Genomic DNA, 27,283 nt, shown 5'->3' on the forward strand with positions numbered 1-27,283 from the left:
GCCCGGCGGCCCCCGCGCTCGGCCATGGCTGCCATGGCGGCCACGGGGCTGTGCCGCGCCTTCGGGGCGCTCCTGCTCTCGGCCGCCCCGCGCCGCGCCTGGCCCCTGGCGCTGCCGCCTGCGCCCCTGCCCTGGCTGCCGGGGCCGGTGGCGGCCGTCTGCCGCGGGTTGGGCGGCTCGGCGCCGCGCTGCACCACCGACCCGCTGTGGAAGTGCCGGGTCAAATACACCGTGCGGCCCGTGGGCATGAAGAAGACGGGCGGTCGCGATCACACAGGTGGGCGGGCGGGCGGGAACGGGCGAGCCTCCGGGGCCGGCGGTGCGGTGCGGGGTCCGCCTGCAGCCGCTGCCGTGTCCCGCAGGTCGCATCCGCGTGCGGGGGATCGGCGGGGGACACAAGCGGCGGTACCGCATGATCGACTTCCACCGGCTGCGCTACGAGGAGGGGGCCCCGCAGGAGCCCTTCAGCGAGAAGGTCATCAAGGTCCGATACGACCCTTGCAGGCGAGTGCGGGGTGCGGGCTCGGCCTGGGGCTGCCGTGCCAGTGGTGACCCCCTGCTCAGCCTCCGCCGGCTCCCCGTACAGGTCGGCTGACATCGCCCTGGTGGCCGGCGGCAACCGCAAGCGCTGGATCGTTGCCACGGAGAACATGCAGCCGGGGGACATCATCAAGAACTCCTCTCACATTGGCAGGATGGCAGGTGCAGGCCAGGGCCAGGGGCAGCTGCACCGGCCTTGCCAAGGGCTCGTCAGCTGCTCCTTGCCCAACTTGTCAGCTTCTGTCTTCCAGTGTCTGCCAACGAAGGGGATGCGTACCCGCTGGGGGCTCTGCCTGTCGGCACGCTGATCTGCAACCTGGAGAGCCACCCTGGGAAGGGAGCACAGTACATTCGGGCAGCTGGTGAGGAGGCCCTGCACTGTTTGTAGTGGTTTGGTTTTGCACAGATGAAGAAGAGGGCATGGGCGCACTGCTGTGGGTGGCCAGTGACAGGGAGTTGCTTTCATCTCCGCCGTTAAGAGTGCAAAACAGCCCTCAGAGAGGTGGGGACAGCTCTGCCCTGTTGATTTCCCAAGGCCCTCTCTTTAGCAAGAAGTGCCGCATGAAGTGCAGTGGCAGGGGCTTTGGGGAGTTCCCAGCATGGGCATGTGCTTGCAACAGGGTGGGATACTTTGACCTGCTGCTCAAGGCAGCTGCCTCCTCTCTTGCCTGCTGCAGGGACTTGTGGGGTGCTGCTGAGGAAAGTGAACGGGACAGCCATCGTGCAGCTGCCCTCCAAAAGGCATATGCAGGTAAAGGAGCCGTGCTGCCCCTGGCTTGACTGCCTGGGCATGCAACTGTGTATCCCCAGGGAGGGCTGCAGCTCTTCTCTGTCCCCCAGGTGCTGGAGACCTGCGTGGCCACGGTGGGCCGCGTGTCCAATGTGGATCACAACAAGCGGGTGATTGGGAAGGCAGGCCGGAACCGCTGGCTGGGCAAGCGCCCACACACAGGCCTGTGGCACCGCAAGGGTGGCTGGGCCGGGCGCAAGATCAGGCCTCTCCCACCCATGAAGAGCTATGTCAACCTGCCACGGGTCAGAGCAGTGGAGTGATGCCAGGGGCCAATAAAACATCCTTCATGAAACTGCTATCGCATTACTGATGCCTTTTATGCACAGGGCCTTTGGGTTCTGGTAGTGGGGTTGCCAGGAGAGAGAAGTGTGGGTTTGCGGATTGCCTTGGCTTGAGTTTGAGGTGGGTGAGTGACTCGGTGGGGTCAGTGGGCACAATCGTGCCAAACCTAGCTATCGGACAACAGGGCTCTTCCCCCACCTTCAGCCTGTGGAGCAGTGAAGGCGAAGGGGCAGGAAGGCACTTCCAGCGAGAGTGACCTGCTGCGCAGCTGGGAAGCACAGACCCCTCAGCGCCTTCCAGCCGCGCTAACCCCGCACTGCGCCCTGCGCCGGCCGCTGCCGCCCCCTTCCCTCGCCACCTCCCCTGTCCCGCTGCCCTCCGAGTGCCGGGCCGTGCCCCCCGCCCCTCAGGCAGCCCCGGCGCTGCCCCGACCCTGCCGTGTCCCGCCCCCGCCCGCTCCGCGCTCCCGGTGCCGCCCGCCCCGCGCAGCCGCGCTCGGTGCGGGCCCCGCGCAGGCGCCCGCGGGCCGGAGCGGCGCGGGAGCGGTGCCGGAGGTAACGGGGCCGCCCCGGCCCGGCCCGGCCCCGCGGAGCAGGGAGGGAGGGAGCGCGGCGGGCTGGGCACGGCACGGCCGGCGAGCGCCCCGAGCGGCGCTGTCCCGAGCCCTCTCGGGGAGGCCTCGGTAGCGGCCCCCGCCTGGCCGGGGAGGGGATGCGGCGGCCGGAACGGGCCGAGCTGGACGCTGCTCGGTGCCCGGCGAGCTCTCGTGTAGCCCGCGCCTGGAAGGAGCTTTGTTGCAGCCGCTGGCGCGGCCTACCCGTGCGAGCGCTTCCCGGTGATGGTAGCGCCGTGCCGCCCACCTTTGGCGTGTGTGACCCGGGCACAGGCCAGTCCCTGCACTGTGTGCCCAGTCCCGACTGGGTGATGTGCAGCGGAGCCCCGCAGTACAGACTTGCACTGGCCCCTGGGTCCAGCATGTGTGTTCCAGCTGGCTCGGGGAGCTCCATCAGCACACAGGCAAAGCGTTGCAGCTGAACTTCCTGGGGAAACCTGCCGTTCCTGGGCACTGCTGTCCGTGTTCCTGCCATGCCCACAGCCCATTTGGCAGTCCAAAAATTACTGTGTTCTGCCCTGTTGTCTTGTTTCTACACATGCACAGTTAGTTTTCCAAGGAGAAAGCAAGCTACATCTCATACTTCACTAGACTTGCAGTATTAGGAATTTGTAATGCTGACCATGTGTACAGCCAGTACAAAAGCACGTTTTATTGGTTGCCATGTCACCAGCACTAGATCACAGATCTCTAGCCATAGCGTGCCTCAGGCACATCTCCCCAGCTCCTGCTTCCCCTCTGTCTCTGCAGGCACATCTGCTGCCATGGTGAATGAGAAGCACGGTGGCAACCTCCTTGTGCAGCTGGGACCCAAACTGCAGGCCTGCCCGGAGAAGCTGCTCCAGCAGCGGCGAGGCCACGATGGCCAGCCTGAATACCTGATCCAGTGGAGTGTGATTAGCTTGGAAGAGAGAGCAGTGGGAGGCGGCAGTGCCTCCTCTGCAGAGACCAAGCCAGAGAACATCTCGATGTGGATGTCTGCAGAAGAGGTCTGTGCCAGCTGCCCAGCACTGCTGGGCAAGAGGAGGCTGGAAGGGCGGTGGGTGAAAGAGGAGAAGGCGCCCAGCCCGTCGGCTGCAGATGTGCCGCTGGATGAAGCCTCGCTGCTGGAGATGAAGGCCGACGTCAGGAGCCTGGTGCAGCGAGCCACGCGGCAGGTGGCCGAGGCCGGGACGCCCGAGTGCTCCATCCTGAGCACCGTGCACGTGCTGAGCGCCTACGCCAGCATCGGCTCTCTGGTGGGTGCCTTCAGGGAGACGGGAGCCCTGGACGTGCTGATGAAGATGCTGTGCCACAGGGAGAAGCAGATCCGCCACGGTGCCGGCAAGATGCTGCGGGCCCTGGCTTCGCACGATGCAGGTGGGGGCTGCTGCTGCTCAGTTCCACTGTGGAGGGGCTGCTGGGCAGCTGAGGGGTGCCGGTCCTTTTGTAGGGGTGAGATGCCTGGGAAGCAGCATGTCTTGGGGCTTGTTGGCAAAAGGGGAAGAACTAGTCTGGATCTTCTGGACTTCCTCAGTTGTAGTTGTCTGGAGTGCTGTAAGAGTTAAAAACTCTTTCCCCTGACAGATTTCTGAGCTGGGATGCTAATTAATTGTTAGGAGTGTTAAAGAATATTAGAGGTGGCTGTCTCATCCAGCATTTCCAGCACTTCTCCTGCTCTGCCACTAGAGCCCAGCCTGGGGAGTCTGGGGTTCCTCAGCCTGAGGGATGCAGCTGCCACTTTCCTGTTTGCAGGTTCAACCAGTGGCAAAGCCCATCCCAGAGCACAGACACATGCAGGACACTGACATGGCTGGGCACAGACAGTGGTGCTGTCTTGAACAGCACCCACTCACAGGACTCACATAAACACAAGCACAGACAGCCACGTCCGCTCCTGTTCTTCGTCCAGCCGAGACAGGTTGCTCCTGCCAGCACACACTGCACTTTCCAGGTTCACAATTACACACACATTCATGGATCCTTTGGGTCCTAGCACGGCCCCTCTGTCTGTCCTGCACCTGTACCTGGATCCAAGCCCACCTACCAGCCTCAGGAGTCCCCCTGCTCATCAGTTTGTCAAGCCCAATGCTTGCTGACAAACACATAGCCTTCAGACACTTGTTCCTCCCACACTCCACATTCACAAGTCCCTTGGGACTTCCAGCACAGACCACCACCTGCCTCATACCTTGGTCTGGACCCAGGAACTCCTACTTGCCAGCTAATCCAGAGTGAAGTTTTGCTAACAAATTAAATGCACACTCCATGCCAAGCAGAATTGGGGAAAATACAGACACTCGCCCTTTCCCTCTGGCACCAGGCACTGCAGTCCTGCTTCAGCTGCTGGTGCTAACCTCCTCACTGCCTCCCTTCCAGTCGCTGTTTTTTGGGACACGCTGTTCAGTCCCCAGTGAATGATGGCCGAGGACCCTCCCTGTTCCAGTCACTGAGACCCTTGCACTTGCCCCAGTAGGTGGCACCTCAGGCCAGGGACACCTAAACCTTGATCAGACTTGAGTAGCTTGTACTGAGTCCACTGTACACCAGTTTTCCCAGTAGCTGGTTCCAGGCTCAAATCCATGAGACCCTCCCCAGATTCAGAGGGCAATGGCATCCCCAACTGTCAGTCTGTCAACTTGCTAACTCCACAGGATTCCCACGCCCCCAGTTAGGCTCCAGTTCCTACTACCAAATGCAGTTCACAGAGGTCTCACCAGTAGCTGGCACACAGTCCTTGCAGTACACACAGACATGGGGTAGAGAGAGTTAGAAAAGATTTAATAAGAGGACGTAAAAAAGTAGGACAAACTGTGTCAATGAGGTACAGGGCTGTCAAACAAGTGCACTGGCTGGCCATGGTTTAAACATGACTGGTGCCTTTTATATGCCTTTCTGTGCACCCTCTTTTGTCTTCCTTGCCAATTCCAATTAGTCAGATAATCTTACTGAAAAATAATCATTCTTAAACTCCAAATGTCCTTACTAATTATTGTGACTGACCAGATTTGTTTCTCCTCACTGCCTCCAATAGCATTTGTCACTCATGATTGTGATTCTTTTTGTTATCATTTATGGCTTTCTTCTTACTTTCACTTTTTGCAGTGAAAAGGTCCTTGACTAGATACACTTAGAGGAACGGACAGTCTCCTTCCGCATACCCTTGCAATGAAGACTGGCGCCAAGGGGCTTGGCAGAAGCCTGGAGGGTAGAGGCTGATCCTCACCCAGTTTTCTCATTTAAGAGGAGCTACCATGGCTTGGAAGTGCCTGATGAGGCTTGGGTGCACCTGGAAGGTTGCTGGCTGTGGTGTATCCCACAAGAGATCTGGCTTTCCCTGTCCTAGTGTCTGAGTTTGTGCAGCTCTGTAGTGGGGCAGATGAGGGGCTGATTCAGGTTAAAACTTCTTTTCTTCCCTGGGACCCTGATGTGGAGTCAGTTATTTGGGTTGCTGCTTAGGGTGAATCTTGGCAGCTTTAGGGGTAGAAAAAATACATTGTGGAGCAAAATGTTGCCACTCCAGATGAAAGGACAGAACGTGGTTCAGGTGCCAGGGAGCAGCAAAGCTGTTCCTTGCCTGTGAATCTGTCTCTTGCAGGGAGGGTGGGGTGAGGGTTGTCTCCGTGGGGCCTGAAGAGTTTTTGTTGCTGTTGCAGAGAGCCGGGCCTATGTCCTGCTGTCCCTGAGCCAACAGGATGGCATTGAGCAGCACATGGACTTTGACAGTCGGTGCACCTTGCTGGAGCTGTTTGCTGAGATAACATCCTCTGAAGAGCAGGGCATGTCCTTTGAGGGGATTCACCTTCCACAGGTAGTGGCAGGCCCTGCCAGCCCTGGGCCTGTGAGGCTTAAGGGGCCAGGAGTGGTGGGAGTGGAGGGCCAGGGCTGGTGTCCTTGTTTGGGACAAGAAGGTAGTTGGAGTTGGGCGGCTGAGCAGGACTGGCTATTGGGAGAGCTGGCACAGAATGTGGGCCTGGTGTGAGGCTGGAGGTGGAGGAGAGGCACACGGAGAGCCTTTCTGTGAGCAGGGAGACGAGGGTGGGCTGAGACGTCTCTGCTGCTGCCGGCTGGTCCGGAGCTCTCCTGGGATCCTGACTGTGGATGAGCTGGTGGCTCGGAGAGCGCTGGGAGCTGGAGGTGCTCTGCAGGCTGAGCCTGACAGCTGTGCTTGTTGCAGATCCCTGGGAAGCTGCTGTTTGTCCTGGTGAAGCGCTACCTGTGTGTCACTTCTCTCCTGGACAAGCTGAGCAGTGGTGTGGAGCAGGGAGAGGAGCAGCAGGGCTGCGCTGTGCCCAGGCTGCTCCCTGAGGAGAGGAGCCGTGTGAAGCAGGAGTTTGAGTTCAGCATGGCCATGGCAAACCTCATCTCGGACCTGGTGCACGTGATGGGCTGGAACCACAGCCACAAGCCAGAGCTGCCGCCCCGAAGGGAGCTCCGGCCTCGCACCACCCGCTCCATCTTCCAGCACAAAACCCCAGCCAGCACTGCTGCTGAAGCAGCCCCTATTTCTCCACTGAAAGAGCCCATCCCATTCAAGACACGCTCGGCATTCCCAAGCCGCAGCAGCTACGTGGAGTACGTGCAGGGGAACCTCGTGCCTGGCATGCGAGTGCGCATGCTGGAGGACTACGAGCAGGTCAGCGCGGGTGACGAGGGTGAATTCCGCCGCAGCAATGACGGCATGCCGCCCGTGCAGGTACCCTCTCCTGGGGGGCAGGGGCTGCCCAGGGGCCTGTCTGCTCTGTTGGCTACAGGCTGTTGTGCAGCCTTCTGTGGGGACAGTGGGGTTGGGCTCACCTTCCCTCAGCTGGGCCTCTGCTGGGCTTTCCTCCTCAGGTGTACTGGCAAGCCCTGGGCTGTACATACTGGGTGCACTGGCACATGGTTGAGATGATTGGCCCTTCAGAGCAAAAGGAGCTCGAGGGCCAAGAGAAGGTGAACACCCTGACACAAAGACACAGACTGAGAGCAGGTGAGCAGCCTATCAGTCTCCTTACAGAATGTTCCCCATCTCCCACTTCCCTTCCCTTTCCCCCAGCAGGCTGTGGTACAGTGAACACAGTCCACATGAGCTCTTTCCTTGGGGAATGTGGAGTGTACAACAGAGGACGGGGGAATTGGCAGAGCTGACAGTGCCCTTCCTTGCTCTGCTCTCCTGCAGTTGCACAACCATTTTTGTGCAAGCCCCTGGGAGGTCTGTACTCCCTGCCTTACCTGGGGCAGCCACCGACCAAGGCTGCAGAGGCCCTGAGCCGTGCCGAGTGGTGGGAGCTGCTCTTCTTCGTGAAGAAGCTGGAAGCACAGGAGCAGAAGGAGATCGCCTTTCTCATCCAGCAGGACCAGGGAGAGCAGGTATGGGCCAGTGCCTGCAGTGGGGAAACGGGAGGGAGAGAGCAAGGGAGAACATTAGGGAGAGGACCAGGACCAGAGGAGATGGCAAACATGAGCTATACAGGGATAGCCTGAACGGGGCAGAAATGGGAGGGTGAGTGGGGATGGCAAAACCACAGGGATCTCGTCCCAGCAAAGCTGTGAGGGGAGATGAGAGGAAACGCAGTCTCTCACGACTGGAAGAGTGACTGTGCAGTGAGGTTTGGGTAGGTGAGGCAGGGCCATGGGGTCATTCTGCCAGTTGCAGTTGGGTGGTGAGTGCAGGTGGGAGGTCTGAGCTGGTGGCAGTTGGTTTGGGGACAGCCAGGGTGGCACAGGGAAATGGCCCCGGGGACCCCCAATGGTGCAGCCTTTCCATCAGTTCTGCCACTGGCTGTCACAAAGGGCATGAGGTCTGTGGCGAGTCCAAGATTAACTTGAGCCCGTTGGTCTGGCTGTTGGAGGTGGATGAAGAAGCCCTGATCCGGCTGTCGGTGCCTGTGGAGCTGGCCCAGAAGGTGCTGCAGGTCCTGGAGAAGCGGTGCCAGGGCAGCACTCTGCGTGACCTGCGTGGCTCCCGCGTCTATGCCAGATACTTCCTCGTTAGGGGGGCTGAGCAGGATGGTGGGGGGAGCACGGCAGTGTCCTCAGAGGGCAGTGGCTGCAGGAGCATTGGCCGTGAAGCTACGATGGTCAAGTCAGCAAAGGAAGACCTTTCTGCAGCCACAGTGCCGCCCCAAGCCCCCAGTGTGGCGGCCAAGTCCGATTCCCAGCTGTTCAGCGAGCTCTTTGGGAGGGAAGGGCTGTTCTTCCCAGAGGTGACGGAGGAGCAGATCAAAGGTAATGTCCTGCTACGTGCTGGGGCACACGCGCGGTGCCGGAGGTGGCACCGTTGCCTCAAGAGAGGAAGGTTGTGGGCAGGGTAGGGGGGCCAGGCAGCTGGTGGGGGGCCTGTGGGTGCTGGTTTTGTGGGTGCATGGCACCCTGGGAGCTGCTGGGGGTGTTATTGCTGCCCTGATGCCTCCTTCCCTCCGGCCAGTGTTGGGCAGCCCCAAAGGGGTGAGCGGGAGCGGCTCGGTGGCCGAGATTGCAGCCACGGTGGACGTGATCCAGAGCAGCAGCTCAGCCGTAGGGCTGCGCTTAGCTGGGCTCAAGCAAATCTTGAAGATCCTGGAGGAGGAGCCTGAGTCCGAGCAGCAAGTTGGCACAGCCCAGGGCAGGCTGGGGACCGGGAGCGCTGGGTGAGCTGTGGGGTGCTGCACACCCCTCCTGCTGCCTGGGGAGGGCTGTGTTGGCACGGTGGGGGACAGTACTGGAGCTGGGAGTACAGGAGGTGGCAGTGGGAGTGTGAAGGCCAGCATGTCCCTGCATACTTGGCAAGAGAAGAGTGAATTTTGTGTCCCTGTGTCCCAGGCAGGCTCATTCCTTGGGCTGACCCAGCTGTGGCAGAGCTGTGTGAGCAGAGAGGAGGTGGCTGGCAGGGCCCAAGGTGCTGGCGTGCCAGCGGCAGCACCAGGAGGCTCCTGCTGAGGTATCCTTTCCCGAGCAGGGAGAAGCTGGTGCAGGTGGCAGTGGAGCTGCTGAGCACTGAGGTGGCAGAGAAGGCGCTGGTGGCGGTGACGCTGCGGCTGCTGGCCGTGCTGATGGCGCAGCGCGAGTGGCGTGTGCCGTTTGCCACGGAGGGCGGCGTGCGGGCCGTGCTGGCCTGCATGCAGCAGCACAGCTCCTCCGCCCTGGTGCAGCAGGCTGGCCTGGCGGTGAGTGGCACAGGGCGTGCTGTGTGTGGGCAGGCAGTGTGCAGGCTCACCCGGGTGTGGTGGAGATGCCCGCTGCCCTGTGGACCGCTTCTGACCTCACAGGCCCTGAAGGTGCTGGTGGGAGCTGCAGACGGTGAGCCAGGAGGTGCCGGTGGGAAGTCCTCGCCCTGGAACCACGCCGACACGCAGATGATGCGGGAGATCTTTGCCAGCATCGGCTCTGCCTCCAGCGAGGGCTCTGCCAGTCTGCTGAGTACCATCCCTGCTGCCCTGAGCGCCATGCAGAGGGTCCCAGGGTAGGGGCAGAGTGCGGACAGCAGCTGGGGCTGGGGGACCCTCTGCAGTGGGGAGGAATGGGCATGGCGGGCAGGTGGGTTCAGGGGAGGCTCTGTGCCGAGGGGAGGAGAGCACCCGCGTGGCTTTGTCCCTGCAGGGGCTCCTCAGGAGTGCAGAACGGCTTGCTGGTGGTGAACATGCTGATGGATGGGCACCAGGGCCTGGCGGAGCAGCTGGCGAGCTGCGACCTCCCCGCGGTGCTGCAGAGCTGCTGGAGGGACGGGCAGAGCAGCGGCTGCCCTCACGCAGTGCTGGCCCTGCGCGCCATCAACCGCCTGGCAGAGCACCGGCTGCCCCTGGGCCTGGAGGCAGCAGGTACCGCGCTGCCCACCCTCCCCGTGCCAGGGCTCCGTGGTTGCTGCAGGCAGGGCTGCCTCGCCTGCCAGGGCAGAGCACCCCAAGGGGCCGCTGCCTCTCAAGCCAGTGCCTGGGCTGGGCCCACGTGCCCTTGTCGTGGCAGGCAGAGAGGCCCCGCTGGACCTGAAGGGCGTGCGGATGCTTCTGGGCAGCCTGGAGGATGGCGCCTTGTGCAAGGAGGTGGTGGTGGCCCTGGAGCGGCAGCTCTGCGGGGAAGGCCCTGTCCCCTCTGGGCAGGTGGCCCAGCTGCTGCAGGACCACAGCTGCTTCAGGCTGCTGCTGCGCAGCTTGGAGCTGCTGGGGGCGGAGAAGGCTGTGAGCCTGAGCATCCTCAGGTGAGTGCAGGAGGATTTGGTGGGGCCCCCACAGCAGGTGTGTGAGTGCTGATGGTGACGTTGGGGAGACACGGCACGTGTTTGTGGGTCCTGGTGGGGTGTTCTTCACCAGGGGCAGGGGCAGGAGCACCCCAGCACATAAGCAGGTGGTGATTGGGTTGTCCTGGGTACAGAGTCATGTGGGGAGAGAGCAGTATGTGTTTGGGTGCTGGTGGGGACATGCAGGGGCAGCACAGGACATGCCTGGCTGCCTCTGGCACTTCGGTCCTCCGTCGCTCAGGATCCTGAACAAGTTCCTGGACAGTTATCAGGAGGATGTGCTGCCCTGGCACGAGTGTGTGGAGCCCTGTGTGTCCTCCCTGAGCGCCCACAGCAGCAGCTGGGAGGTGAGGGGGCCCTGGGACTCCCGGCAGGCAAGGGCGGCTGTGCTGGCTGTGCCGTGCATCGGCCGGGCCCAGCGTTGTCGAAGCAGGTCCCAGCCTGGCCTTATTGTGTCTGAACGTGCTGGGAGAGGTGGGGGGCAGCTGTCCTGGCCGTGTCCGTGTCCTGATGGCCACGTGCCCAGCGCTGTGCCTGGCCAGACTCTGGTGGGCACTGGTGCGGTCGGGGTGGGGGGATGGAGCTGCAGCACCCACAGCCGGGGGGGTCAGGGGAGTTCTTGGCACTGCCCCGGCTGCTCAGGGCTGTGGGTCAGCAGGTGCTGCAGGAGGTCGTTGGCTTCCTGCACTGCCTGGCCACTGCCAGCAAGGACTGCGTGGTGGTGATGTGCCACGTGGGCACCCACGAGGCTCTGTCCAAAGCCCTGGAAAAGCACAGCGTGGCTCCGTCGCTGGCACCAGCGCTGCTCAACCTGGTGACGGACTGTGAGAAGTACTCCAGCCTCTACAAGAAGCTGACGACCAGCATCTTGGCTGGCTGCATCCAGGTGGGCCTGGGGAGGCCCAGCTGTGCTGGGGTTCTGGCTCTTGGGGCCATCAGGCTGTCCCCAGCACTGAGGGACAGCCTTCTGCTCTCTGCCGGCCGCAGCCCTGGGTGGGTGAGGGGAGGAGGACGGGGGGCCCCCTGTAAGAGCCTCACCTCATCCTGTAGCTGGTCCTGGGACAGATTGAGGAGCACCGCCGGAGCCACCAGCCCATCAACATCCCCTTCTTTGATGTCTTCCTGCAAAACCTGTGCCGAGGTGAGTGCTGGGAGTGGGAACTGAGCCCTGTGCTGGCACGTGCTGGCTTGGTGGCTGGAGGCTTTGTGTTCTCTCTGCACAGGCTCCAGCCTGGAGGTGAAGGAAGAGAAGTGTTGGGACAAGGTGCAGGTCTCCTCCAACCCACACCAGGCCAGCAGGCTCACAGACAGGAACCCCAAGACATACTGGGAGTCAAATGGCAGCACTGGCTCGCACTTCATCACTGTGCACATGCAGTGTGGTGTGGTGATCAGGTGGGGCTGGGCCAGGAAGGCTGAGAGGGCTGTATGTGGAGGAGAGGGCTCTGGGGATCTGTGCAAGCCCTGCCAGGGTGGTCCCTGTCCTGGGGGTAGCAGGACATGGGCAGCAGTATGTGGCACAGCTGAGGGCCAGGGCTGGGAGGTGGGAACTGCTGGGCATCCCTGTGTTTGCTGTGCTGCAGGGAGATGAGCATGCTGGTGGCCAGTGAGGACTCCAGTTATATGCCATCCCGTGTCGTGGTGCTGGGTGGGGACAGCCCTGCCACCATCAGAACGGAGCTCAACACAGTGAGTCCCTGTGGGAGTGGCAGGCTGGTCCTTGCTGTACCCTGTGGAGGTCTGGCCCTGGTGTGAGGCCCTGGGGGGTGCTTATGGGGAGGTGGGGGCGTGCAGGAGCCTTGTGTGGCCTGTAGGCTCCTGTGGGTGCTGGGAGGTGGGCACAGTCAGCCTTGCAGCCAGGCTGCAGCAGGCTGGTGTGCTGTGGCTGTGAGCCAGGAGCAGAGCCCTGGTGGGAGAAGCCCCGAGGCTGTGCTGGGGCTGCTGGGATACAGAGGAGATGCAGGGGGAGTACAGAGGCTGTGACTAAAACGGGGGTTGGCCATGGCAGGGTGTGGCTGCCTGGCATGCTGAGGGCTCACTGCCTGCAGGTTACCATCCTGCCTTCAGACAGCAGAGTGATCCTGCTGGAGAACATGACCCGCTTCTGGCCCATCATCCAGATCCGGGTGAAGCGGTGCCAGCAGGTAGGGGAGCAGGGGCCAGACCAGCGAGCTGGCAGTGTGGGCTATCAGGGCTGTGCCTGAGGAACTGAGGGTCATGCTCTTCCATAGGGTGGCATTGACACACGTGTGCGTGGCATTGAGGTGCTGGGTCCCAAGCCCACTTTGTGGCCTGTCTTCAAGGAGCAGCTGTGCCGGCGGACGTTCCTCTCCTGCACTGCTCGGGCTCACGCCTGGTGCCAGGAGATCTGCCGGGACCGGGGGCAACTGCTGCAACTCTTTGGCAGGTGAGGTGTCTCCTGGCCGTGCTGTCACAGGTGTCCCAGGGCCCCAGGGGGTGTTGCTTGCAGCTCGTGAGGGGACTGCAGGGCTAGGAAGGGAGCAGCTGGGTGTCCTGCCTGGACAGGGAGGAGTCCTCGCTCCTTCCTGGCCTCCAGTGCTCCCAGAGGGCCAGGGCCACCTGGGGTGCCCCAGGTTTAAGCTGGGTGTGTGGGCTCACTTAACCCACCAGAGAAGGGTGCTGGTCCCCCACAGGAGCTGGCACATCCTGACATGGCAGAGGTCAGCCGGGCACAGCAAGATCTCGTGGCCACAGGCACTGCACAACCCCAGCTTGGCCCGAGGGCCATTGTGGGCAGGTCCCAGGGGCAGCAGGGGGCCCTGGCTGCTGGGGGCGAGTGGGGCCATGAGCCGTCATAGCTGGCAAGGGGCAGAGCAAGAAGCAACCGCGGTGCTCTGCTCTCCCACGGGAGTTCTCCCAGCCATTGGCACCGTGTGCTGCCCGGTCGCTGTTGCAGACTGAACCGGGCGCTGCAGCACGAGCAGGGCTTCGCTGACCGCTTCCTTCCTGATGACGAGGCAGCCCGGGCGTTGGGCAGGACGTGCTGGGAGGCCCTGGTGAACCCCTTGGTGCAGAGCATCACTAGCCCAGGTACCCTGTGCTCTCCGGGGCCCATCCGTGCTGTGCCCCAGGCAGAGGCAGCTGACTCTGAGTCTGGTTGACCTCGCAGGCCCCGATGGCATCAGTCCCTTGGCCTGGCTGCTGAGGGAGTACCTGGAGAGCGTGGAGCCGCCCCGCCGTGCCAGGGGACACAGGGCTGCCTTTGGTTCCCGTGTGCGGCGCCTGACCCAGCTCCTGGTGCACGTGGACCCTGGTGGCCCAGAGCCAGAGGAGACAAGAGCAGCTGGTGAGTGAGGCACTGCCCTCCCGTGGGGCTGGGCTGACGGTGGTCCAGGATGTCAGGCTGTGGCCGTGGGGCTCGTCTGGGGAGGGCCCTGTGGCACAGGAGGCTCCTGAACCAGGAAAGGCTTGTGGTCATGGCCCGGCAGTGGCCATGCCTGCCCAGCGTCCCCTCTGCCCTGCTGTGGTCGGTCAGGGTGTGGGACCTGCCCACAGAGCCACGCTGATCCGGGGTCAACCCTTGGCAGGTGAGAAGGCAGGGAAGAACAAGGAGGTGCCGGCCAGGGCTGCGAAGGCAGTGGTGGAGAAGTCGAGCGGCTTGTGGGGAATCTCGCAGTGCTGGCGTGGCGTGGTGCAGCAGCAGGTAGAGCTTGGAGAGCTGGCCGGGAGGAGCGTGTGGGATCCATACCGGGTGGGTGGAGCAGGGAGTGAGGCCTGGCAGTGCCCTGGGAGTGTGGGGAGGGCACAGGGCTGTACTAGGCCTCCACAGAGCCCAGAGAGATGTGGGGACAGCTCTCCTACACTTGCCACCCTGGCACGGCTCAGGTGTCAGCCAGGCCCTGCACCCAGGCGGATGCTGCCAGGCCAAGAGAAAGGTACAGTGTCAGACCCCTGATTTCCTGCAGGGCTGCTGCTGTGCCTCTGTCATTCCCTCACAGAGCCTGTTCAGCCCTCTCCATAAGCTCTCAGCAGCCTGCAGCAGCAACAGGGGCCCGAGTTGGCCCCTGGCTGGGACCCGGGCAGTCAGTGTTGGCAGAGCAAGGCTGGGGCTGCAGACATTCCCACGGGCACGTCCCGCTGTGGGGTCACCTCTCTTGCTCTGTGTCCCACAGGTGCAGCAGTTCCTGGAGGCAGCAGGGCAGGTACCAGACCTTGCAGAGCAATACTGCAGGCTGTACCAGCGCCTGCGTGGTGCCACGGAGGAGCTCTTTGGGCAGCAGGCGGCCTTCATGCTGGCCCTGGGCCAGGGCTTTGCGGGGGCTTTGCTGCAGCTCTCCTTCCTGACTGCCCTGCACGTGAGTCCAGGGAGTGTGGCTCTGGTGTTGTGGCCCCGGGCAGGCACGGGCTGGGGAGCTGCCCTGGCCCACGGCCTTGGGGCGAGCTCTGGGTGGGTGGTGTGCTCATCCCCACCGAGCCACAGAGCCCTGTCCTGTGGCAGCCCGAGACGGTCCCCAGCTGTGGGTGTGTGGCGCCCATCACGGTGTGGGCCTGGCCCTGGCACACTCGTGCCTTGGACTGGTGCCTGGGCACCCTCGGCCCCTGCCTGGGAGTGCCAGAGTTTCCCAGCTGCTCCCCCAAGGGACATTCCCCCAGCCCTGCACTGTGGCCATCCTGTGAGTCCCCTCCACAGCCAGCCCTGTTCCTCCCAGGTGAGTGAGCAGTTTGCCCGCTACCTCGATGTGCAGATCCAGGAGCTCCGCAGGGCAGCGCAGGGCAGCACAGGGCCGCTGGAGCAGCTGCAGCGGTTCTTGGAGCCCTTTGTCGTCTTCAGTGGCCTGGAGCTTGCCCACACCTTTGAGCACTTCTACAGGTGAGGGTGCTGTGTCTCCATGGGACCAGGGGCCTGGTGCAGGGTGGTGTGGCACGGTGGGGGAGCCTGGCCCAGTGTGGCAGTGGTACTCCCACTTTGCTTTTCCTGGCTCTGGTGTGTGGAGGACCCAGGGGTGCTGCAGAGGCACATTCCCTGTGGCTGCTGGGCCTGTGTGGCGTGGGGTGAGGCCAGGGCTGTGTTTGTCTCCTGGTGGGGGGCTGATGACCACAGGGCTGGGGCCCCCCCTGACCTGATTCCGGCGGCTGTGGCAGGCACTACCTGGGGGACCGGCTCCTGACGCAAGGGCCGTCTTGGCTGGAAGGAGGCATCGTGGAGCAGATTGGGCTGTGCTTCCCCAGCCGCTTTCCCCAAGAGATGCTGAGCAACTTGGCTGAGTCAGAGGAGCTCCAGCGGCAGTTCCACCTCTTCCAGCTGCAGGAGCAGGATAAGCGGCTGCTGGAGCTGGACACGGGCCTGGATGAGGTGAAGGGGTGGGGTGGGCAGGCTGGAGATCACCGGCATTCCTCATGGGGATCTTGGAGCCTGTCCTGAGCCACCCTCATGTCCCCGTGCCCAGGTGCTGGAGACAGCCTCGGTGGCGGATGTGCCGGAGGTGAAGGTGCTGGCCCTGTCCCCACGCTGCTGGCCTGTTTCCCCACTCTGTTACATGGATAACCCTGGCAGGTTTTTCTCGGCAACGCTGAGCTCCCCCCTGGATGAGTTTGCCGACTTCTGCCAGCAGAGTGAGTGCAGAGTGGCAGTGGGGGTGTGTGCGGGTCTCTCCGGGGCTCAGACCCTCCCAGCAGCTCAGCCAGAAGTGGCGCTGCGTGGGGTGAGCTGGGAGTGCCTGTCGGGGCTGGTCCCTGGCCCTGGTGCTGACGCTGTCCCTGGCAGGCCAGAGCCAGCTGGGCTGGGAGTGCACGAAGCCCCAGCGATTGCAGTGGACGTGGCTGGGCCACGCTGAGCTGCAGTTTGGAGACTGTGTCCTCCATGTGTCCACACTACAGATGTACATCCTGCTGTGCTTCAACAGCACCGAGGTAGGAGCTGGGGCCACAGTGGGGGGAGGGAGGCAGCGGATGCCAGAGTGTGGCCGGGCTGTGTCCTCCCTTCCATTCCGGTGGGGTCTCCAGCACTGTTTGGGGCACAGGACACCCTTGTTTAACTGGGCCTGTGGCCAGCAGGTCTTGGCCAGCCATTCACCTCCCCTGCCCTGCTGCAGGAGGTGGCTGTGGAGGCCCTGCTGCAGGCCACAGGGCTCCCTGCTGACCTGGTGCACCATGCGCTGACACCGCTGACCCACGGCCAGGGCGTCCTGGTGCAGAGCTGCACGCTGGGAGGTGAATGTGGGGCTGGGGCACCCCTGGGGAGGTGCTGCTCTGAGCCCCGAGTAGGTGCTGGGGTTAGGGCTGCGTGAACTTGTACAGCGAGTGGGCTGGGGCAGGTCTGTCTGGTGGTTCTGGGGGTGCGGGTCTGTGTGTCAGGTTGGGGCCTGGGACCAGGTGTAGGTGGGAGTGGTGTGTGGGGTTTGGGCTTGTGGCCATGCATGGGGTCAGTGTGGGTGGTTGTGTCTCGGGTCTGTGTGCGGGGTTGGGGACCGGGACAGGGGTTGTGCGCGTGGTTGTTGCTTGGGGCAACGTGTAGGGGACGGGGCTGTGGTGGCCAACTGTGTGGGCAGTGGGGGAGGCCCAGGTTAGGTCCAGCAGCCATACATGTGTCCTGGGGCTCCTTCAGGGCTCAGCTGGAGGCTTGGCTGACCCTGGGTTGGGTGCTGGCTCCAGGTGCACTGCGGCTGAACCAGGGAGCCCTGGCCCAGGCCTCTGGCCGCCACCTGAGGCTGCTGCCCCAGCAGAGGTACCTGCGGACAGAGAGGGCTGAGGTGAGCGCCCTGGAAAGGAAGAGGAACGTCCTCTGCTGCCTCATAACCCGCATCCTCAAGGTGGAGAAGCAGCTCCACGTCGACAACCTGGTGTTCAGGGTACGGAGGTCCCGGGGGGCAGAGAGGGGCTGCGTGGGTGCTGTGGCGCACTGCAGCGTGGGGCTCCCTTGCTGCCGTAGGTGATTGATGCCTGTCAGAAGGGCAGGTTGGGGCCAGGTGTGCAGTTCCTGAGCTTCTGCTGCCACAGCGTGGACGTGCTGTCCTGCGTCCTGCACCTGTTGAACCAGGGCTATCTCCGGCGCCAGGAGGGGAGGCCTCATGTCTTGGAATACATCTCTGCTGAACCCACAACACCCCCCACTTCCCAAGTCCAGCCACAGATTGCCTTCCAGACTGTAGAGATCAAGATGGCATCTAGCCTGGCCTCTGCCGAAAAGAGAAAGACTTTTTCCACATTCAGGTAGATGAGGACCTGGTTGGGAGGATTTAGGCTGGGTCCAGTCTGTTTCTTCCTTGTGAGTTCTATTTAAATAAATGAGCCAAGTGCCATCCAGTCCTGGTTCATAGTCTCTCAGAGAGCTCAGCTGGCTCATGGCTGGGAGTGTGGTGAAGCCACATTGCTGTGCTCAGGCAGCCCTGATTGCTATGCTTGCTGGAGTGGGGGTAGTAGCTGCACCCTCCCCACATTTGTTCTCCCCAAGCTGTGCTCGGTCATGCCCTCAGACATGGGGACACACACACCCACCCTGCCATAATGGTACCAGCATTAATTTATTAAAATTAATCCTGAAAAGTAACCGTACAATAAATTTAAAAAAAATAGAATCTTGTAAAAAAAAAACCCAAGTGCCCTCATGCCACACCTCCAGCTGGCAGCACCCTAGGGTAGGGCTGGTTGGGAAGGGATGGGGAGATGAAGAGGACAGCCTCAGCAGCAGGGCTGCAGGGGGACTGGAAAAGTTGCTGAGGCTCTGCTGCGGAGGGCATGGCCAGGCACAGCAGCATGAGGCTGGCAGTGGGGCTGGCAAGGGGCGGTACAGGGGTGGCGGGCCCTGCTCAGCACCTGCCCCCTGCATGGAGCAGCACTGGGGAACCTGCCCAGGCCCAGCCCAGCTGGGGCCCTGGCTGGCTGCAGGGGTGGCCTGGCAGGTGCATCTGTGGAGAGCGAGGCCCAGAGCCCTTCCTGGGGCCCTGCTGGCTGGTGCCAACCCTTGTCCCAGGCTGCTGTAGGAGGTCATGGGAGGCAGATGGCATGGTGCCCTGGCTGGTGTTGGAGGGTGCTTGGACCCGGTCTCACTGGCCTCACCTTCACGGGTCTTGGCCCACAGGGTGGGGTTGTGGTATCCCCCCTCCATAGAGTAGGCAGAGACTGGCCACAGAAGGTGGGGACAAGAGCATGTCCATCTCTCTGTCTCCTCTTGCAACCCACTGCAGCTCCATTCCAGGATGCCCCCATGTCTCACACACTCTTCGAGTAGCCAAAGATACCCACAGGGAGGTACTTCACGTGTGTTGGCCACTGTGCTGCCAGCTGGAAAAACTTCACATCGTTCCACTCCACCCCATCTATAGAGACTGAGAAGAGAGGGTGCAGTGAGGCACAACCCTGCCACAGCCAGCCTGTGCTGCTTGGTCTGCCCGACAGCCCCAAGAGGCTTATACCTCCCCTCACCTCGCAGCATGGTGTTCTGGTGCTTGGCTGTGCAGATGAGGCGCGTGATCCCTTCGATGACTTGGCTTTTGGGTTCCAAGTCCTTTTCTTTAGGTTTCTTGCTCAGGAACATCACTGGGGGCCAAGGCCAGACAAGACCAATGTTAGGATGTCCCCACCTGGCACTAGGTGGGAGCCCTTGCCCCAGGGCTGGCTCATTGACTGGCCCCTGCTAGGCCAGCTCTCAGCCCTATTCTCCCTCCTGCCCTTTTTGCAAAGGACTGTGTCCCCACAGTCAGAGAGCACCCAGAGTGGGCTTGGTTACCTTTCTTGTTTTTCTCCTTGGTGACCACAGTCATGGCCATGGTGCTGGGGGGCACCAGTTCCCCTGTGCCAGGGATGCGGCTGACCTGGAGTGAGCGGAAGTTGCTCTTGAGCGTGTTCTTGATACCCGTCTCCCGCTTGTCACCCTCCTTCTTCCTGTCCAGCCCTTGTGTTGTCCAGTAGTCCACCTGCAGGCCCATCACCTCCACACCGGGGCTCAGAGACCTGGGCAAGATTGGCAGCACCATGCAGCACACAGGTGCTACCCGTGCTCCTCTCCTTCCCAGTTGCCCAGCTGCAGCCTGCCCTGGGAGCACCAACAACGCTCCTATCCCAGCCCCTGCTGCCTCAGGCTGAGCGCGCCTTGCCTTCTTACCCAGCCCCCGAGAGGCCGCTGCTGACGGACGGGGAGGGTGGCGGAGTGCTCACGGTCTCCTTGCCATAGGGAGATGCTCCACTGGTGGCTGGTGCTGAGCTCAGCAGGGAGGGGGTACAGACTGTGGCATCATCTGAGTCCACTGGGGAGGAAGAGTATGGGTTGTGGGGGCTGGGGGACCCCAACAAGGGCCTCCCACAGTGGAGAAGAGAGCTGGAGACTGTGGGCTCACAAGGACTCACCAGAGGCACTGAAAGACTGCTCTACCAGGCCCACCTTCACCACCTGCAAGGACAGATGAGTCAGAGGACAGCCAGCACCAGCAGGGCTATGTGCTGCCCCTCTCTCCTCAGCCCCAGTGGCCTGCTGGCCCCTCAAAACACTCACCCCCACAAAGGGGACAAACTTCTGGCAGGAGTCCTCGTCGGGGCTAGAGAAGGAAGAGAGGCTGGTCAGGGTTCTGGGTGTGCTGAGCACCGAGTGCCATGTGACTAGCCTAGTGCCCAGGCACCCCTGCACTGGCAGGGGTCAATGCTGGCTCACAGCCACAGGGTCAGTCTCCTCTACCCTCCCTCCCGTGGGACCCCCTGTCCCCAACATGGCAGCACAGGGCACACTACACAAGGAGGCAAGGAGTTGTCCCCTCCAGGGCTGGGAAAGGGCTTGCATGCGGGAGGGCAGCCCTGCCCCACTTTTGGGGTCACGGCTCCTCTGCACAGCAAGAGGGATGGACGCACATGGGGGAAGGTGGGGGGGGCCAGGCAGCGGCACAGCAAGCACAAGCCAATACCTGATATAAAAATCAAAATAGAGACTTCTCTTCCTTGAGTGCCAGAAACCAAGAGAAGGGAGAGGTGAGAGTGCAGCTGGAACACGAGCGTCAACCCCCGGGCAGCACAGTACCAGCTTGCAGCCCCCGCCCAGCCCAGCCCAGCCCTGGCAGCTGGTCCCCACCAGGGGTCTGTCACAGCAACAGCTGCTGGAGGGGCCAAGCACACCGGGAGGTGGCAGGGAATGGTGCTGCAGGCCTCTCACCTATGGAAACCCAGCTCCCCTCAGCGCCACGCTGCTTGTCAGTGGAATGCAGAGCCTCACTCACTTGTCCCGTGCCCCACATCCCTGTCCTGAGCACAGCCCAGACTGGGGCCACATGAGGGAGGCCAAGTGCCCTGGGGCCACGCTCACCTCTTCTGCTTGTATGTCAGCATGGCCTCAGAGATGGGAAGCTGGTGAGAGAGGCTGGCTCCAGCGATGAACTGGGCAACACGGCCTGCAATGTCCACAGTGTCTGTGGGCACAAAGAGCCATGAGGGCCTCAGTGGCAGCTGGGCTCCCATCAGGGCACTGCTGATGGCACCCTGCCCTGCTCCTCACCTGCGGTGGGTGGCTCAGCCCTGCTGAACAGCTCCCGCCATGCTGTGTCCAGGAAGAGAGTGCTGTATTTGTTATCCACCGAGGCCAGGTACTTGGCCAGAGGATGAGAGCCTGTGGGTAAGAAGGGCAGCGTTGGCTCCAGGCAGGGGAGTCTGGGGAGGTAGGAGAGGACAGCCCTGGGACCAGGCTCACAGGGACTCTCACCCAGCGGCACAAGAAGGAAGCGAAGGTAGTTGAGCCAGTCGGGTGTCTTGCTGGCCAGCTGCTCCACAAAGAAACGGAGGACAACACTCAGGTAGCTCTGGTCCCCTGCCACCACCACCTTCACCGGGGGAGGCATATGAGAGTTACAGTTACAGCTGCCAAAGGGAGAGAAAAGGAGACCATGAGGGATGTGCAGTAGCTCAGCAGGTGGGCCAGGGGATATGCCCTGCCAGGCCAGCTGACAGAAACCCATCGCTGAGAATTTCCAGCTTGCTGTGCACTGCCAGGGGCAAAAGCAGCACTGGGATACTGGGATCCCTCACTTTCCCCAGGTCTACACTTGTTTTTACAGTAATGTTCACAACTCCAAAGGGTCCTAATGATCCCTGGGGAGCCAAGGCCATACTCAGCCCTTCTCTGAGTTCATATGGTGCCATCAGGCTGAGCCCAAGTCATACTCACTATCGCTGGATGCGGGACACAGTGGTGTTGAAGGCCGCCTGGATGTCTGCCACGGAGCAGGTTGATACGACCAACTGCTTGTGCGCCTGGAGCTGCTCACTCACGTACTGCCAATGCAGAGAGCTCAGGTTAAGGCACCCTGGGGGCATGGCTGTGCTGGCCAGCACTAGCACATGCCTGCCTTGGCCCCCCCTGCCCTCTGGGATAGAGCCAGGACCCCCATCCACACCTGTGGGTAGGCTGAAACCATCAGGTCACTCATGCCTGCATGCCTGAGCATCCCTGCTCCTCCCAGCTCTGCTCTGGAGGCCGCCTGTCCCAGCCCTCTGCTCTCACCTTTGAGCACAGCAGTCACCGCCCTTGCCATGGCAAGGACAAAACTGTCCCAAGAACCAGGCTGTGCTCCTTGAGATAAGTGGTTTGGTCCAGAGACCTTCTGATTTAAATTCTGCCATCCCACAGCAGGGCCCAGCTATAGGCTCAGTCCACCTCTGCTCATTCCCTCCTCTTGCTCTCTCACACTGTGGCACTCCAAAATCCTTCTGTGTCTCTTTGTCTGCATGCATGTTAACAGTGGTAAAACAGGCAGTCGTGCTAGACAAGGGGGCTTAGAAGATATCGACAGAGTCTGGAAGTGGGCACTGATCCTTTTTTCCTATCCAGGACAAGTGCTAGAGCAGGAATATGTCAAGAATGCACAGCCTGAGTCAAGACTTCACCACACTTACTGTGAAGTCCCTCCTTCTGCCATAAAATTTTCAAGCACTGTTTCTGGATGTCAAAGGTGGCTGCAGAATCCCAAAGGGGTGTCAGAGGTGTTCTGTCTAACTGTTTGTTTGCATGGTTGCACACATGTACATGTCTCTGCTCACCTTTAGTGGTCAACTCCTCCAGGTACAGGGGAGGAAGGTGCTCATCAGGGGCTGGGCCCAACCTCACATGGACACAGCTGGCATGAGGCAGGGAAGCCTCACATGCACCCCTGCCCGGAGATCCCAGCTCTGATAATGCAGTTAATGCTCCCTGGGAATGGCAGGCAATGTTCTTCCATCTCTCAGTGGGAAACACCTCAGCTGCTTCCCAGGGCCTGGTGCCCGTAGAGGAAGGGAGCCTTTTGCCAGGGTATCCAGCAAAGCTCTGACCTGGGGGGTTCCTGGGTGCCAGGACCAAGCAGTGAGGGCCCAAGATAACAGTCCACTACCCAGCCTTTCTGGGACTGTGCTGCTGTGTAGCACGTGATGGAGGAGACACGAGACTCTTCTGTATGTGGCTCAGCACTGTGTAAATGCATTGTCTCCCTGAAGGAAGGGCCACACTGGGGGAGAGGAGGACACGGCTGGTGCCGTTTTCCCTAGGATACCCTGCCATGGTTGGGAGAATCCTTGAGGACCCTGCTTACAGCTGCCCCTATGCATCCAGCTCCCATCACGCCTACTCACCTGCCCCTGCCACTCAGCGACATTCACCAGCACAATGCTCTCGGGGAGCTGCTCATCTGAGACCAGGATCTGGTTGAGCTGATCATAAACAGACTTTCGGGGCACCTATGACAGCATCACCATGAAGGTTAACCCCAGTCGTCCGCCTTGGACACTCTGCCCATGGCTGAAGACCTGGCAGAGCCCTCAAATGAGAAGCCTCCAGGTGAGATCGTTCCCAGTGCCTCACCTGGGTGCTGTGCCACGAGTCTGGAGAGCTCTCACTGTCCAGGCTGCTGGCTCGGCCACCCTGTCCCTTTGAGCTCTGCCGGTCCTTCACAGAGGTACTGCGGGGACGCCACAACTGCTTGCTCTCTGCCTTGCTGTGAGTGAGAAGCAGGAGAGGCAAAACTGTTGATGAAATCTCATCTCCACCAATTCCCGCTCACTCCAGGGAGCCAGCGTGGGCCCACACAGCTCCAGCATGAGGCACAGACCTGCCTTACCTGGGAGACACGGCACTGGGGAGCTCAGCTTTGGTCCCAGGGCCCAGTCTATCCATGCTGCCCTCCCTTGTGGCAGCCTCTGTGGGGGCCAGCCGTGGACATGGCTCCTCTGCAGCCAGCTCCTGAGGGCCACACACAGTCACTTCACACACAATGCTCTCCCTTCTCCTGCAGGGAACAGCCCTGCACCCATGGATGCCCATCATCCAAGACAGGCCTAGAGAGCCAAAGCTGCAGGGCCTCGAGAGGATTGGGCTGCATCTCCTGCAGACCCTAACATTCCCTCCACTCTTGCTGCTCTCCAGTACAATCTATTTGTCTTCCCAGCCCTGCTCCCAGGCTGGTGGGCACCCTGGTACTCCAGAAAACAAGGTGGGGCCTGAGAGAACTCCACATCTCACAGCCTGGACTCACCACTGCAGGGACCTCCACTCCTGGTTCTTCCTGTGGCCGCTGTGCTCCTGGCTTCCGCTTGTCTGCCTCGCCCTAGGGGACAGGGAGTGGGGTCAGAGCAGGATTAAACATGCCAAGCAGGGAAGCTGCCAGTGACCCATACCTGGCCTCACAGAACACATGCTCCCACAGGGGAGCCTGGCATCCCCCTGGGACCAGCCCCAGAGGATGCCCCCCATCGCTACCTGTCTGCCTAAGCTGGGAAAAAGAGGAGGAAAGAAGGAAAGGAGCAGCCCCAGGCAGGTGCTGCCAGGAGCTGTGGTCTCAGAGTGCAGGCACTGTGGGGGTGCTGAGCTGGCTGGGGAGGGAAGGGGGCAAGAGGTGGTGGTGATGGTGGTGGTGTAACTCACAGGGCTGCCCGACTCTTGATCCTGCCCTTTCTGGCTGTGCAGACTGCCGATCTCAGTCTGGGAACCAGAATGAGAGACTCCCTCAAAGAAACGCCTGCAGAGAAACAGACAGACGAACGGACAGACAGACAGACAGATGGGAGAGAAAAAGGCAGGAATAAGAGAGGAACAAAGTCACCATGATCCCAGCACACCCCCACCGGCCTGTCCCAAGCAGAGCACTGTGAAGAGGCCCCCAGTGGGACACAGGGCCAGACATCCAAGTGTCTGGGCAACTCACAGCCTAGGAACAGACCTGCCAGCAGTGCCACCTGCGACCCTGATGAGCTGAAGGAAGCATCCCTGTCTCCCAGCCAACAGTGCTTTCTCCCTCAAGTGATCCCCTACCCCTGCAGTGCAGGTGAGGAACTGCCACCATCTCACTGGTGTATGGTCTCTATAACACTACAACTCCAAGATGCTGTTGAACCTCTCTGCCTCTTCTGCACCATCACAGCTCCCACAGATTTCTGCTACTTTCCCTTCTGCTTCCCCATTTCCAGGAATGGCTCCTTGCCTCTGCCTGCTGCTGTAGTACATTTCTAACCCCATCTTCCAACTTCTCTTTCTGCTTTCCCCTTTCCCAAGGCTCTGAAGATCACAGTATTGCACACAGAACCACACCTCAGCACAGTACTTAAATCTGCCTGTTTTTAGTTTCTGAGATGACCTTTTGATAGAGCTGCAGAGTGCAATTCCAAGGTCCCATTTCCACATTACTATGGTCAACAGAGGAACTCTCTTGGGGCAGCCAGGACAGTCTTTGCTGCTATAGTGTGAGCTTCCACCTTTGCTTACCCTTTTTCCATACATTATTTATTTGCCAAGGACACTCTCCACATCCTGTAGGCTGCTCAAAGACCAGTCTTTAGGAAACAAGCAGGCTCTATCGCCAAATCTCACTTGCCAGTTTTCCCAGGACCCTTACAGCAACCATAGTCCATCTGCAACGTGTGACTTTCCTGCAGGAGACCTGAGCTAGATTCCCTCTAAGCTGTGTGTATGTGCTCATTAACTCCCAGGAAATTTTTCTCCTGATTTGCCTAGTGCACAGATGGGATATCAGGTTGCAGGTTTCCACGGATGGGCCACAGAGGCATAGAGAAGTTCTTCTGTTAGGACTCTATCAGAGCTTCTTTCTGTTGTTTTCTACTTTCCTCATCTGGATATATCTGCAGCTTTCTGCAGGATACCTCCGCATTTTACTTGCCTTTTAACACGCTTCCTCCTCTGTATAGAGCACACTGTACTGCCAGGCACGACAGTGTTTGTCAGGTTTTACTGCTACTAAAAGGACATTCCATCTCTGTAAATACATGATGGTTCCCACCACAGAGCAGCTCTTCAGCAGCAGTGTTTATACACTGGTTGGGACAAGTTAAGGCTTGATTTTCCCCCCACTGGCTCAGTGACCAGTTGCTCACGACATGTTTGTATACCAAAGCTCCAGATTTACAGTCAGAATTGTGCCCTGACAGGACATTTTCCCCAGGTCACACTGGGATAAATTATGTCTCCTATTAATAAAATATTTCTTCTCTCTTCCATCCCTTCTGCACAGCCTCCTTCCATTTTCAGCACATTTATTCCCCTTCTCCCCCATTCGTTTTCCCAGTCATCTATGGAGACATTTGTTCTTTTACCTTTGATCTTTATTCAGTTGGTTTGACTGTTGAGGACTTACCCAACAGCCTCAGTTCCAGCTCCAGTTTTGCCCCAGTGCAGGAGCAGCCTATAGCTGCATAGTCTCCCTGGCTGATCAAAAGGATGGCTATCAGCTCCCAACACCACTGGCCAAATCCAGAGCACTGGCAACTGCTCACCATTAAGGACTACCTTAATGCCCTTGCTCCACAGAGACCTTCACAGTGTCTAGCAAGGCTGCCTATGACAGTAAATCCAACATCAGGATCACACCTCGAATTTATAGGCTGGGCTGGAAGGTCTCACCAGCTGAGAAGGCTATGCAGGAACCACAGGAACCATGAAGTGTACACTAAACACCTTGGCAGTCAGCTTCCACATCTCCTTAGAAAAAGTACAGACACAGTAATGTGAATTCAAGGGATACACACTCAGCACTGCCACAAACCGAGGCACTAGAGACCAAACCAAGCCAGGGACAATTTGTGAACAAGCTGAAGAACAGGTCAAAGCCCAATAGGCTGTCCTTCCAGAGACAGCACCAAACAGCCCAGAAAGACAGTAACAGCAGGTACCAGCACAAACCAGTGCTCACTCTGGGATGCTGTCCCAGTGACCAGATGTTGCAAGTAGACACTAGCAGAACCAGCTTGGGGGTCTTACATTTAAATATACTCAACAGACTTTTCTTACAGTTTCACATAGTTCATATACATAAACTGTTATCTGACCATCTTCCTTCTTCTCCCACAACACCTTTGTTTCCTTTGACGAAAGACCACGTGAAACTCCTTTTGGAGTCAAGCAGATCATCTAAGCAGCTCCTTATACATGTGTTTGGTGTCTCCTTCACAATGGCTTGTGGGTTTGTGAAAAACATTACTTCTGTCATGTTCCTGTTTTTTCCCCAGTGCCCCATGGGTTCCAGAATCCAGCAGATTTAATTTCAAACAGTTTGCCTGCAGCAAACCAAGTCTGCTACTCCTGCTAAGTACCTTCAGTGGGGATACCAACTAAGTCAAATTATATTTAAATACTATATATATATATATAATATATATATATTTACATGGCAGGGAGGTTGGAACTAGATGATTTTTAAGGTTCCTTCCAACCCAGGCCATTTTATGATTCTATGATTCTATATATAAAAACTATAGAAACATCAGTGTGAAGTGAGCTCAGCTTGGCTAGAAGAGACCCAATGCACTATGAGGCAGTCAAGTAGAAAGACACTAAAAGGCGACTTTTTCACTAAAAGACAGCACAAAAGCAGAAGAGCCAGGTGAACGCAGATTCCAGGGAAACAAAGTTTGGTTTCACTGCATGGTCCACTGGAGACCACTGTACCAAGCCAGCAGTACTTGGCAG

At 60.0% G+C, this 27,283-nt stretch overlaps 3 protein-coding genes across 6 annotated transcripts in view; 2 read left to right on the top strand and 1 right to left on the bottom strand.

The window, feature by feature from the left end:
• Positions 1–24: 24 nt before the first annotated feature.
• On the top strand, positions 25–1,625 carry MRPL2 (mitochondrial ribosomal protein L2). The gene is made up of 6 exons (XM_050315456.1): positions 25–277; positions 363–504; positions 587–702; positions 792–902; positions 1,218–1,291; positions 1,381–1,625. Exons 1-6 carry the CDS (start codon positions 25–27, stop codon positions 1,591–1,593), a joined length of 909 nt encoding a protein of 302 aa, XP_050171413.1. The 3' UTR covers positions 1,594–1,625.
• Positions 1,626–2,134: 509 nt separating this feature from the next.
• LOC126639606 (cullin-9-like) lies at positions 2,135–17,664 on the top strand. 3 transcript variants are annotated; one of them, XM_050314593.1, is made up of 30 exons: positions 2,135–2,169; positions 2,979–3,587; positions 5,864–6,018; positions 6,385–6,903; positions 7,044–7,179; positions 7,369–7,559; positions 8,042–8,417; positions 8,617–8,818; positions 9,127–9,334; positions 9,437–9,630; positions 9,768–9,985; positions 10,131–10,362; positions 10,643–10,748; positions 11,060–11,287; positions 11,452–11,542; positions 11,625–11,796; positions 11,985–12,090; positions 12,450–12,545; positions 12,633–12,808; positions 13,319–13,452; positions 13,532–13,708; positions 13,950–14,065; positions 14,535–14,717; positions 15,072–15,232; positions 15,505–15,715; positions 15,810–15,975; positions 16,127–16,272; positions 16,455–16,572; positions 17,014–17,210; positions 17,291–17,664. In XM_050314593.1, exons 2-30 carry the CDS (start codon positions 2,993–2,995, stop codon positions 17,573–17,575), a joined length of 5,895 nt encoding a protein of 1,964 aa, XP_050170550.1. In that variant the 5' UTR covers positions 2,135–2,169; positions 2,979–2,992; the 3' UTR covers positions 17,576–17,664. The 3 variants fall into 3 exon arrangements, 2 of the variants coding, with proteins under 2 accessions (XP_050170550.1, XP_050170549.1); XM_050314592.1 differs by lacking the exon at positions 2,135–2,169 and having other exon boundaries at positions 2,527–3,587; XR_007628848.1 differs by lacking the exons at positions 2,135–2,169; positions 17,291–17,664 and having other exon boundaries at positions 2,521–3,587; positions 16,417–16,572; positions 17,014–17,160.
• Positions 17,665–17,863: 199 nt separating this feature from the next.
• Positions 17,864–27,283, bottom strand: part of LOC126639607 (phosphofurin acidic cluster sorting protein 1-like) — a 57,497-nt gene continuing 48,077 nt past the window's right edge. Inside the window, exons 10-25 of one of the 2 annotated variants that reach the window (XM_050314594.1) lie at positions 24,230–24,323; positions 23,841–23,912; positions 23,427–23,548; positions 23,171–23,303; positions 22,942–23,046; positions 21,503–21,609; positions 21,041–21,195; positions 20,837–20,947; positions 20,648–20,750; positions 20,253–20,285; positions 19,850–19,892; positions 19,705–19,747; positions 19,463–19,604; positions 19,088–19,311; positions 18,784–18,897; positions 17,864–18,686 (exon numbers count right to left, since the gene is read on the bottom strand). In XM_050314594.1, coding sequence (XP_050170551.1) covers positions 18,571–18,686; positions 18,784–18,897; positions 19,088–19,311; positions 19,463–19,604; positions 19,705–19,747; positions 19,850–19,892; positions 20,253–20,285; positions 20,648–20,750; positions 20,837–20,947; positions 21,041–21,195; positions 21,503–21,609; positions 22,942–23,046; positions 23,171–23,303; positions 23,427–23,548; positions 23,841–23,912; positions 24,230–24,323 — 1,717 coding nt within the window. In that variant the 3' untranslated portion in view covers positions 17,864–18,570. The remainder of the gene's footprint in view (positions 18,687–18,783; positions 18,898–19,087; positions 19,312–19,462; positions 19,605–19,704; positions 19,748–19,849; positions 19,893–20,252; positions 20,286–20,647; positions 20,751–20,836; positions 20,948–21,040; positions 21,196–21,502; positions 21,610–22,941; positions 23,047–23,170; positions 23,304–23,426; positions 23,549–23,840; positions 23,913–24,229; positions 24,324–27,283) is intronic. The other variant, XM_050314595.1, reaches the window with a different exon arrangement.

The sequence above is a fragment of the Myiozetetes cayanensis genome, unplaced genomic scaffold (assembly GCF_022539395.1).
Source record: "Myiozetetes cayanensis isolate MyiCay16 unplaced genomic scaffold, myiCay2020 scf2-11, whole genome shotgun sequence".
In the NCBI taxonomy this organism is placed as follows: Eukaryota; Metazoa; Chordata; class Aves; order Passeriformes; family Tyrannidae; genus Myiozetetes; species Myiozetetes cayanensis.

Coding starts and splice junctions, on each gene's coding strand:
- LOC126639606 (XM_050314592.1), top strand. CDS start 2,843: ATGCTGACCATGTGTACAGCCAGTACAAAAGCACGTTTTATTGGTTGC. Junction 3,588..5,863: donor CCTGGCTTCGCACGATGCAG/GTGGGGGCTGCT, acceptor TTGCTGTTGCAG/AGAGCCGGGCCTATGTCCTG. Junction 15,233..15,504: donor ACCTTTGAGCACTTCTACAG/GTGAGGGTGCTG, acceptor CGGCTGTGGCAG/GCACTACCTGGGGGACCGGC.
- MRPL2 (XM_050315456.1), top strand. CDS start 25: ATGGCTGCCATGGCGGCCACGGGGCTGTGCCGCGCCTTCGGGGCGCTC. Junction 278..362: donor GGGCGGTCGCGATCACACAG/GTGGGCGGGCGG, acceptor CGTGTCCCGCAG/GTCGCATCCGCGTGCGGGGG. Junction 703..791: donor TCACATTGGCAGGATGGCAG/GTGCAGGCCAGG, acceptor TCTGTCTTCCAG/TGTCTGCCAACGAAGGGGAT.